This window comes from Salminus brasiliensis, chromosome 10, assembly GCF_030463535.1.
Source record: "Salminus brasiliensis chromosome 10, fSalBra1.hap2, whole genome shotgun sequence".
Taxonomy (NCBI): Eukaryota; Metazoa; Chordata; class Actinopteri; order Characiformes; family Bryconidae; genus Salminus; species Salminus brasiliensis.
In genome coordinates this window covers 12,152,776-12,163,930 of record NC_132887.1, presented here as the reverse complement: position 1 = coordinate 12,163,930, position 11,155 = coordinate 12,152,776, and the positions used below count along the sequence as shown (strand labels likewise).

At 45.1% G+C, this 11,155-nt stretch overlaps 1 protein-coding gene across 1 annotated transcript; it reads left to right on the top strand.

Moving 5' to 3' along the window:
* Positions 1-287: 287 nt before the first annotated feature.
* Positions 288-8,924, top strand: bmp4 (bone morphogenetic protein 4). The gene is made up of 4 exons (XM_072689230.1): positions 288-541; positions 3,917-4,039; positions 4,729-5,084; positions 7,282-8,924. Exons 3-4 carry the CDS (start codon positions 4,736-4,738, stop codon positions 8,139-8,141), a joined length of 1,209 nt encoding a protein of 402 aa, XP_072545331.1. The 5' UTR covers positions 288-541; positions 3,917-4,039; positions 4,729-4,735; the 3' UTR covers positions 8,142-8,924.
* Positions 8,925-11,155: the final 2,231 nt, after the last annotated feature.

The window sequence follows — 11,155 nt, the reverse complement described above, 5'->3', positions numbered from 1 at the left end:
GGGAAAGAGGGGCATGCAACAGTTGTAAAAATAAAACGCTCTGATTTTCGGTGTGTGTTCTCCGGGGAGCGCGAGGGGGAGGTGGTTTATCTTAGGTGCCGGTGGTGGTGGTGGGGTGGAGGGTGATGGTGAGGTGGTGGTGGTGGAGCGGTGGAGCGGTGGTGGTGGTGGGGGGGGGGGGTCGTGTGGGAGTGGAGAAGGAGGGCGCACGCAGGCCTGACTGGGCGGGACTCATAAAGAGTGCAGCGCGCGCTGTGGCTGGAGATCAGTCTGTAAGTGAGTGAGCGAGCAAGTGAGTCTGAGCGTGTGTGTGTGTGTGTGTGTGTGTGTTTGTGTGTAAGTCGCGCGCGCCCTGCTCTGGAGCTACCAGCCTGCGCTCTGTCCCGGGACAGTTCGGACCTAATGAGCCGCGCGAGCTTCGGGCAGCGCTCTGGCCCTTGTTTACCGGACTTGGCGTGTCGCGTGGCTTGAGCGCTTTGGAGGAGCCCGTCCGTCCCGTTTCGCTTTCGCTCTGAGGACACATCTCGCGCCTCTACCCATGGTGAGTGGTCTCCACTTTTTTTTGGATGCTGGGACGGGTGCATGGATGGGGTCGCGTCATCGAGAGCGATACGTGGTCTCCGCGCTGTGGCGTGCGTTCGAGCCTGCCGGTTTCTGAAGCGCAGTGTAGGTGTACATGCCTGTGTGAATGTGTGGAGCGAAGAACTAAGACCTCAGAGGAGACGCACACAGGCTCCACTGCAGCGCCCAGCGCGGGTTGTCCCGTTTCCAGATGGGCCGAGGAGCCGCGCACCTGCGCGTGCTTCAAGAGTCTCCTGCTGCTTTCCTCCGCTCTGTGCGGAGGCAGGAGGTCTTCTGCTGCTTTTAGTGAGTTGCAGGTCTGCTCCAAGCGCGTGTAGATCACAAGCCAGCAAAGTAGTGTTTACATCACAGTGGATTTGGGTTTCTTAGTTGGTGCACCAATATCTAGCAGTCGTTTATAAGTTATTAACAAAAATACAATCCCTGTACTATAATCTAAAGTATTCATATCATAAACAACTGTTTATAGGAGGAACAGACTGATATAAATAACAAAAAAAATTAAATGAAATAGTTTAATCAAAGAAAAACTAGTCCAGTACAGCAGAGAAACAGAATTAAAGGCTTTACACCTCCTCCTGCTTCTTTATCATCTATGTTTTCTCTGTAAGGAACTCTTAATGTTAGCCGTACACTGACTTAATTCATGTCTTCTCCTTCATTCTGTCCTTCTTTAGCCCCAACTCTGGTATTTTGTATTTTCTGCCCTTCGTTTCGGGTCAGTGTGGCCTCAGAGCTCAGCACAGACGGGCCCCGGGCCACAGCGGACTCACAGGGGGAGAGCCTAAAACGGGGACTAAGCACATTTTAAAAGTGGTTACACATATCAGAGCAAACTGCGGGGAGCGCCGTCTCAGTAATAAATCAACTCCGGAGGACTTGACGTTGCCAAACCTAGCTATTTTGCTTTGTGTATTTTCGCTCCTTGTATTTTAAGAAACGCAGGGCTGTGATAATGCAGCCGAACAACACAGGGAATGGTGGTAGTGCTTGTTGGGGGGGGGGGGGGGGGGGCTATTTTGATACACTGATTTTGTATACACCTGGATACATTGATTAGTATACACTAAAGCGTCCCGCAGTGAATGAGAGGATTAGAAAGAAACACCTGCAAATGTGCTGTTCAGGCAGCTTTCCATGAAAAAAGAGGGAAACAGATACGGTACTTTTGTTCCTCACTGTTTAAATGGCAGGTAATTTGAAGCGTACAGCAGAGCACCGGCAAAATGAGGTGTTTAAAGAGGCATAAAAAATAAATAGAGTAAATAGTTATGTGTGCTCTGAAAGGATATAATCAACATATGTTGAGTGAGAGAGGGTTCGCCGTTCACAGCCAATGTTATATGTGAATCTCCAGCCGACTTCAGTTCCTGGGCCTGTTACGCATTATGTTAGCCCATACATAGCCCATCTACATGCTACAGCTTACATCATACAACGTCTAAAGAACACAGGACGAGACAATGCGGCCTGCGCAGCTCAAGAGCGGCGACTTCTAAAGAGCGTTCTGGTAAGATCTGAATGAAGCGTGACAGAGATAAAATGCTAAAATTGGGTCCTTGCTATTGTCTGTTCCTGCGGTAACCTGCTCCCCCTCCTCATTCCCTGTCAAATTCCTCAGGAAACACATCTAAAGGGCCATGTGCATAGTCGGCTCTCATTAACTCGGGTTAGGGAGAGTGAAGTCAAACGCCGAGAGGCCCTCAGCGCTCTGCCAAACCAGAGGAAGCAAGCGGCCCAGGCCATATTGCACCATAAACTGCACTCATTGCAAAAGAGCCTGCATTGCTCTTCTTCATCCTCTAGCACATACCAAAAAAATGCCCTGTAAATATTTTGGACAGTGCGCGTTTGGTTTTAAGGGTTGGTGGTCTGATTAACAAACTCCATAGCGGTGAGGAGGGTTATAGCATTATAATGACTTTAAAAGATGTGCTGATTAACATGTTCAACCACAGCGCACTGCATTACATGCGTCTGTACTTTCAGCCTGAGCTGAGCTGGTCGGGCCAAGTTCTCGCAGTAGGGAGACTAAATCCACTGGAGACATAAAACTAGTGGCAGTCGACTAAACTTCCTTCGTAACCCTTCCTCACACACACTTACACTGGACTCGATAATGAATTACCTCCCAGATCCATGGTGTCGCCGCGCTTTCATTGAACTTTCACTAGAAAGTTTAGCTCTGCGATTGAACACACACCAGTCCTATCCAAGCCGCACGCTAGAACAACCGAGCATACAGGGTCAGACAAGGGTCACCACCATGATCTGGTGCCAGAATCATTCCTTGATTGCATGAAGAATGACCAAATGGAGCAATAAAATACACTCACTAACAATCATGTACTCACACACACACACACACATACACTTGCTCACCCGGCGTTCTTGTTAATATGCATCATTTCTGTTGTAATGCTTGGGCTCGCTCCAGTGGAGCCCATTCCAAAAGATGACAAAATGCACGCGTTGCTGCTCTCACCCATCAAGTTGGGCCGTCCCCTCAGTGGTGCCGTTGTTTGCTGAGGCCTCGTTTGACCAACACTCCTAATGTTATTAGCATGCTTCCTTTCCTGCACTTTGAGAAGAACCGAGATTGGTTATGCAGATGCCTTGTAGCCATGTCTTAGAAATGACCATGACTGGAAGGGTATGGTTCATCTACTACAATCCTATATTGTAGTGTTACATCGTCACCGGTGTGTCATCTTTAGTGTTATGGTAGCTGTACTTACTGTTTAACCCTGTAAACTGTAGGTGTATGGTTGGGTTATTATTCATTTCAGCCTAAATGTGATGGGTGCCTGGAGTTTAAAGGGTTAATGCCTGGCTGAATGAGGCTGAAGTTCCACATAATAAGAGAGTCTTGTGGTCTTGATCTTGTGCTGACAGTGATGAGGAAGGTGACGAGGAAGACTCCACCTCTCTGCATGGTCTGGGTGGATGACCTCTTGGGGAGGGGTCAGACTGATGATGACTGGACTGCTTTCAGGAGCCGTTAAGAGTAGCAGTTGTGGGATCTCTTTGTTGACAAGCTCACCTCCATTTTCATGCTAATTAGACTCTGCCATCATCTCGGAACTGTCATGTGCTATGTGATAGCACGTCTAATGAGCTCAGATAGCTCTGGTGTGCTGGAGAGCAGAGGGGGGATTAGCTGTCTGACTTGGACTGGTCATGGAACTGTTTATGTAATGCTTTGTTGGATGATGTATTCTCCATAGGGTTCATTTGCCTTAATTCTGTATGCGCATATGTGCTGTTTGTGGATGTATCTGTAATCTGTAATTGAAAATCAATGACAGTCTCTGCCCTTTTCTTCACTTCGCAGGACAAGACTCTCTCCAAAGTCCTCAAGCAGCCTCCCAGCACCACGTAACATTTCCTCAAGGAACTCGTCCAGCGTCGGCTCCCAACAAACATGGACTGTTTTCCCATGCTTTATTTTCTGTCGGTAAGTGGACCACGCCTATCCAATTTATGTCGTGTGACAGGGTCGCTGCCTTTTTTTTTGAAGAAGACCACAGGATTCGCTTGGAAGTGTGTGATTCCTGTGAGCAAATTAAAAGCCTTAGTCATTCTTACCAAACAGTGGTTAAAGAAAGGGATCCTTTTGACTTTTGCTCTAAAAGTTTGTGAAATGTGTGGCACGCGCTCCTTTGTTTGGCCTCTGTCGGGTCAGGCTTGTAGGGATCCTGCTCCTTATCGAGTTAGAGTTTGCTCTGACCCTGAGGCTGCTCCTGTCTTATTTGTCTAATCATTCTGCTGAGGAAAGGGAGGGAGGGGGGCATGTATGGCTCCACTAGATTCCATTCAAAGGGTTTTTTCCCCGTTTTTTGACTAGATGTTTATTCTTTGAGGATGTTGTTGTTGATAAAAAGGATAGGGGCTATCTGATCGTCGGCCTTTAAGCAAGCCAGACTGAGTAATTATTACCCATTAAAAATGTTTTCATTAGGAAGTACAATGCAGCTTTGTTGGGCAATTTTTGGGGGTGGTGCTGTGGAGAGTTAAACATCTTTTAAAACATAGTGCTCTTTCTCTCTCTCTCTCTCTCTTTCTTTCTCCCCTACTTTTCCTCTCCCTCTTTTCCGCCCCCTCCCCAATCCCAATCACACTATCTTGTCACCAATCGTCCACCAGAGACATCATGATTCCTGGTAATCGAATGCTGATGGTCATTTTATTATGCCAAGTCGTACTGGGAGAGAGCAACCATGCTAGTTTGATACCTGAGGAAGGGAAGAAGAAAGTGTCGGGTCATCACCCGGGTCAGAGTCATGAACTGCTGCGGGACTTTGAGGCCACGCTGCTGCACATGTTCGGCCTGCAGAGGCGGCCGAGGCCCAGCCGCTCGGCGGTGGTGCCCCAGTATCTGCTGGACCTCTACCGACTGCAGTCGGGCGAGGCGGACGAGGCCGGAGCACAAGAGGTCAACTTCGAGTACCCCGAGAGGTCCACGAGCAAAGCCAACACTGTAAGAGCATTCCATCATGAAGGTAAGACCCCGATATGCAAATGTATCATTACTCCAGGACCTTGCATGGTGACCATTTGAAAATGCGAGCTACCGCTAATGTAGTTAAGATGAACGGACCAGTAGATGTAATCCATTCAAGTAAAGAGCCTTTCTTTCCTTCGCCTATGTAGTTATCATTTCACACAAGTTGCAGAGGTTCTCGCCCACCAAAGACCATCCGAGTAAATGGCTAATGATTATTCTTGATGATAAGTGGAGCCCCTCATAGAAACAAAAGACAGAAAGTATCTTAATGTCATTGTAAAGGCTCCAAACACCATCGCACACAGGCCCGGATAAAGCCTGTGTAGCAGTGTGCCTCAGTCCTCAGTTATGTAGATCTTTTTGAGGGACCTTCTTCAACATGCAATTATCTTTAATGCTACTCTGCAGACTTCTAAATAAAGTCCTGCTGCCAACAATGTGGGCACTTAGGCAGACAGAGTGCCCAGGAGCCTTGGAAAAACAAACTCTCAGTGCCAAGGTGATAGAGGGGCACCAGCACGGGCGAGCAAAGCATTCCTGTTATTTTGTCCTTTATTTATTTTGCTGGCTGTATGTGTTCCTAAATAAGATCCTAGTGATAGGAACAGGCCCACAGAGGCACTGCAGAAGAGCAGGGGTGAGGAGGAAAAAGAAAGAGAAGATGTCTGCCATAGGGAAGGGAGGAGCCAGGCTTAATGTGGTCTGTCTGGCTCACAGAGAGCACAAAGAGAAAAGCAAAATTCTCCAAGTGGATAAAAATCAGCTAGGCTTGATGTTAAAGAATGCTCTAATTCTCTAATAGAAAAGACCAAAAAATGTTCCCCAGGTTCCTTGGTTAAACCTCTTTCCGGTTGGACCCGTACAACCGGTTACACAGCAGCAAATTCTCCAGACTAATGAGTGGGATAATGTACAGGAAAGGTCTCATGTTTGAATATTTCAGTAAATGCAGTTTTTCACATGCAAGTAGCTTTTTTGCAGGGCTCTCTCTGCCACCCTCGACTGAGCCTGAGTGAACAGCTAATGATTATTCATGATGAAAATGATAAATGTCCCCAGTTAACGAACTGCAGATCTAATCAAAAACACAGATTGTTCCAATAACGAGAACCACCTGGGCGAGATTAGGTTCTGGGTGTGAAAGAACAGGGCCAAATCGAGCAGGAACATGGCAGACACAACATTCGTTTTCCAACAATAGTGATCGTGCCAGAAATCTGCAGACTGAGCACGGAATAGTTACCCTCCGCTTTGTTTGCACTGCAGCCACGGCGCAGTAATCAGGCTTGTCTCAGTAATGCACATCTCAGCACAGCCAGGGGAGAACAGCACTGTGAGACACTGTGGATTCTTGTGATCTAGGCCACAGATAGGGAAGTATGCATGTGAGTTAAATAAACCCCTGGGGCTGCTGAAGGTGAACGTGTACATGCTCTGAATCAATTAGGGAGTCTTTGGCCACATTTATGCTAAGGTGGTTTACGCTCAATTAAGTGTTACAAAACTTTATAACAGGTAAGTGCCTTGGCATCTCTCAGACTTGCAGAAATGGAGAAACAGCTAATGAATGGGTTTTGCATGGAAAATGAGCATCAGGTTGAAGAGAGTTCAGAAGAGACGGTCACCAGTGTCAATAGAGGAAAGAGCTATTGGCAGGGGCCAGGGATTTTAGGCCTCATGAAAAGATATTACACTGGGACACCACAACTCCTAGCAATTCTGCCAAAATACTCAATTTATACATATTTTATACACCCCCCTCCCCCATATGGCACCCCGTGTAATTGGTATAAAGATTTTGTAACCTGGGACTACAATAGGTACAAAACTATGCTCTATTTACCATTCACCCGATTCATCATAGGAAAACCACCTTTGGTATACTAAAAACCTTTCAGTGGAATGGTTCTTTTGAGCAGTGGTTCTCAATTCACAAAACAGTGAGTTGGGTTGGCTTACGTAGGCATGGAGCAAAAATGTGGCCTTTCTGGGAGTCCCTGAGGACTGGTCTGAGAATCACCATTTTAGAGAACCATTTCTGTAAATGAGACATGTGAGTGTGAAGAACTGTTAAGGTTTAAAGAACATCCACATAATTACAGGGTAGAGTAATTAGAGGACTATTTTGAACACAAAGAGCTAAAAAGCTTGAAGATCTAACCTGTGTGCCTCTTTTTTGCCTTTTCCCACAGAGCACATGGAGCAGGTGCCGTCAGATGGGCCATACACGACCGGCACTCCACTGCGCTTCGTCTTCAACCTCAGTAGCATCCCAGAGGACGAGCTGCTGTCCACGGCGGAGCTGCGTTTGTACAGACGGCAAATCGAAGAGGCCATCTCAGAGTCTCAGGGCGTGGGTGATGAGGGCCTCCACCGGATAAACGTGTATGAGGTGCTAAAACTGCCGCGGCCTGGCCAGCTGATCACGCGGCTTCTGGACACGAGGCTGGTGCGCCACAACACCTCCAGCTGGGAGAGCTTTGACGTGAGTCCGGCTGTGCTGCGCTGGACCCGCGACCGCTTGCCCAATCATGGGCTGGCCTTGGAGGTGATACACCTGAACCAAACGCCTCGGCACCAGGGCAAGCATGTACGCATCAGCCGCTCCCTGCATCAAGCTCCAGACGAAGACTGGGACCAGCTGCGCCCTCTGTTGGTCACTTTTGGCCACGATGGCAAAGGTCACCCGCTGACACGCAGGACCAAACGCAGCTCCAAGCAGCGAGGCCGCAAGCGCAACCGCAACTGCCGACGACATGCGCTCTATGTGGACTTCAGTGACGTGGGCTGGAATGACTGGATAGTAGCCCCTCCCGGCTACCAGGCCTACTACTGTCATGGGGAATGCCCTTTCCCTCTGGCGGACCATCTGAACTCCACTAACCACGCTATTGTACAAACACTGGTCAACTCGGTGAACAGCAATATCCCCAAGGCCTGCTGCGTGCCTACTGAGCTCAGTGCCATCTCAATGCTCTACTTGGATGAGACTGACAGGGTGGTCCTGAAAAACTACCAAGAAATGGTTGTGGAGGGCTGCGGCTGCCGCTAGCTGGGTTCCCAATTGAGAAACGCTGGTGCAATGAACATGATGTCTAGCGGCCTCATTGTACGCTCAAATATCTTCACTTGGACGCTTATTTATAACGTTTATTTTGAGATGTATGTTTGTCTCCTTTTTGTTTCCTTGACCATATGATCATATATTTTGACAAAATATATATATTTATATCTACATATAAAAAAAATAAAAGTGAGACCTTATTTTAAACATTAATAAGAATCTGTACAACTTTTCATAATGTATATTAGAGTGTATAAGGGTTTTAAATGAGAAAATAATGCAAAAAAACACCAAAAAAGTAAAGTATATATACTGGTAATATTTATTTCTTTCATACTCTTTACATTTACAAAAGAAATGGGAAATGCATAACCTCCCAGCCAACTTCCTATTTGAGCAGATGAACAAATGCAATATGCATTATTTGTGTACGAAAATAGAGCACTGTGTGAAATGCTGAACTGGTTTGTGTGAGAAATCAGTTAAAGAAATCATAAATGTACTTTGATTTGAATTCACGTTTTTGCATCAACTTTTAGACATGTGATTTTAGATGTCCCCATAATTTGTTCCTTTTTTAAATAAATGGTGAAACGTTACAAGACAACGTGAGATTGATATGAGGGTAGCGTGCATAAGGCCAGAGTACTATGGGCTTAATAAGTGGATCTTGAAGAAGCTTGTTTGAATTGTGAGAAAGTGTTGTGAGCTGAAAAGGAAATTTCACTGATTTTTAAGTATTTCTGCATAATTAAAATACTGAGATGAAAACTAAGTCATTCGGAGTGGTTGGTGGTGATGTCTGCAATGTGAATACGGCCATTTTATTTGTATTTCAAGACAACCAGTAAACCTGCACGTGTCTTTTGAGTTTGTACATGTAATGTTGATTAATATAAACTTATAAAACTTACCAAAAATGGCAAACAGTGTTCTATACTAATTTCTATACTAATTTAAAGAGCAAACTAAACTATTAAACTATTAAACTATTGTTAAACATGTCTCTTAAATCAGGCAGCATATTCATAAACATCTCAAACAATAATTATCTATTAGGCAGATTTTCAAGGCATTCAACTCTTTAGATGCCTTCTCCTATCACCACCACTACTAACAATTCCGTGTGGGTATGTGTCTCTATGCTAAGTACTTAACACCAGACCACTCAGGATGACTGTTTAAACTTTAACCATTTAATTAATCAGGAATTAATTTGCAGTGAAATTTCTCTTTTCTACAAAGTGAGTTTGGGGTGTGATCTCCATCTGCAGCCTCTAGTCTACTGCACTCCACAGCCATTAGTGAAACTGATTAAGATAGAGTCCTTTACAAATGTGTCTACATGGGGCTGTGCTGTGATCGTGGCAGACGTGTGCCGAGACACTGCCACCTCTCCCAAGGAGGAATCAAAGGTTAGACCGTCTGACTCCTGCCTTTGTCTCCGGCTGAATGAGACTGTCTGTCTCCAACCTCCAGCCATCAGACAATACACTTCTACTTCACTTATTTACAACTCGACGACTAGGCCGTCCTCCACCATGGAGCCAACGGCAGGGCTTTAAACATGGCGTCAGATTGAGGAGGAGCTTATGATGCTAGTGTAAGAAATAATAGGCCTCATTCACCAATATCTTAGTAAGAATGTTCTCCAGTTTGTTCTTCAGAGATAAAAAGTCAAATTCAGAGTTGTGAAGGATGTGTTTTTTCAAAGAACAGGATTGCTTGCAGCTTATTCTTATATAATATTGGATCCCATTGTATACACTGGTGGTTATCTGAAAAGTTTCCTAACCATATTTAATCTTATTGATTTATATATATATATATATATATATATATATATATATATATATATATATATATATATATATATAGTTTCTAATCATATACCTTCAAATTCTAAAAAGCTTGTTGAACAAAGAGCAGTGTTTACGTGAAAGAATGGCCTGATTTCTCTATGAAGCTGAAAATAACCAGCAGCAAATAGCCAGCAGCCGTATTGTCACTAAAGCCCAGTCAAATGGCACATTTAAATCAGGCTGATAGGCCTAAATAGCTTAAATAAGAAATCCGGGCCTGCAGTCCAGCACCTAATGTTCAGAATTCTCACATTTTGCCGGAGGTCACTGATTGCAGTTTCTAAATGATAGGCTGGCAGATTTAACACCAGTCTGCCGTGTCAAATCCATGAAAGAAAACATTTTAGTGTTCTGTTACCACATACTTGTAACAGTTTTTCTTCCTCCACACCCCCCAGTAAAGATCCCCCGTCAGACGCAGGCACGACGGATGAGTGCATAGAGGGAAACGGGGAGAAGAATTTCATTTTGAAGTGGCTGAGGGCAGAGGGGAGCGCTTTTAAAGCCGGCTGACAGAGCAATTACACACATCTCAACTGCTCTACTGCTTGAAGATAACATCTGCGAGCTATGGTAATTGTGGGGCAGTTCATTATCCCACCTCTCCCTTACGAAGAGGGCACGCATTAGTTAAAATGGCGAGAGCCAACACGACTTGCTGTAATCTAAACATTTATGTAAGCTAAACCGTGGAGTCGTATGTAATGGTACGACGTCATGCTTTTAAGTTTTGCTTTTCGGTCTCTCACCCCTGCTCTCTGTCTGTCTGTTGGTCGATCACTTTTTTGAGGGAATTGGTGAGCTTTATAGGTTTAGAGATTTATTATAAGAAAAAACTAATGTAAAAAACAAGCACCTGATTAATTTTTGTATCTCCATGAACCAGGTTTTCCCAAAGTTTCCTTAAGGAGAGATGTCAGAAAGTTACCCTGACCCCACTTTCTCCCCCATAATGAGAGGCCAAACATATTTTTATGCTATTATGTAATATTTAATATTTTAAAAATATTTTAATGACATTTTTATTTTTTGGCTAACATCACACTTTGGTCACTCCTGCTCTAAGCTCTTGGATGTATGTCCAGCCATATCTGCTGAAATGAGATAATGGTGTTGTCTCCTGAACTCATGGATGCTGAG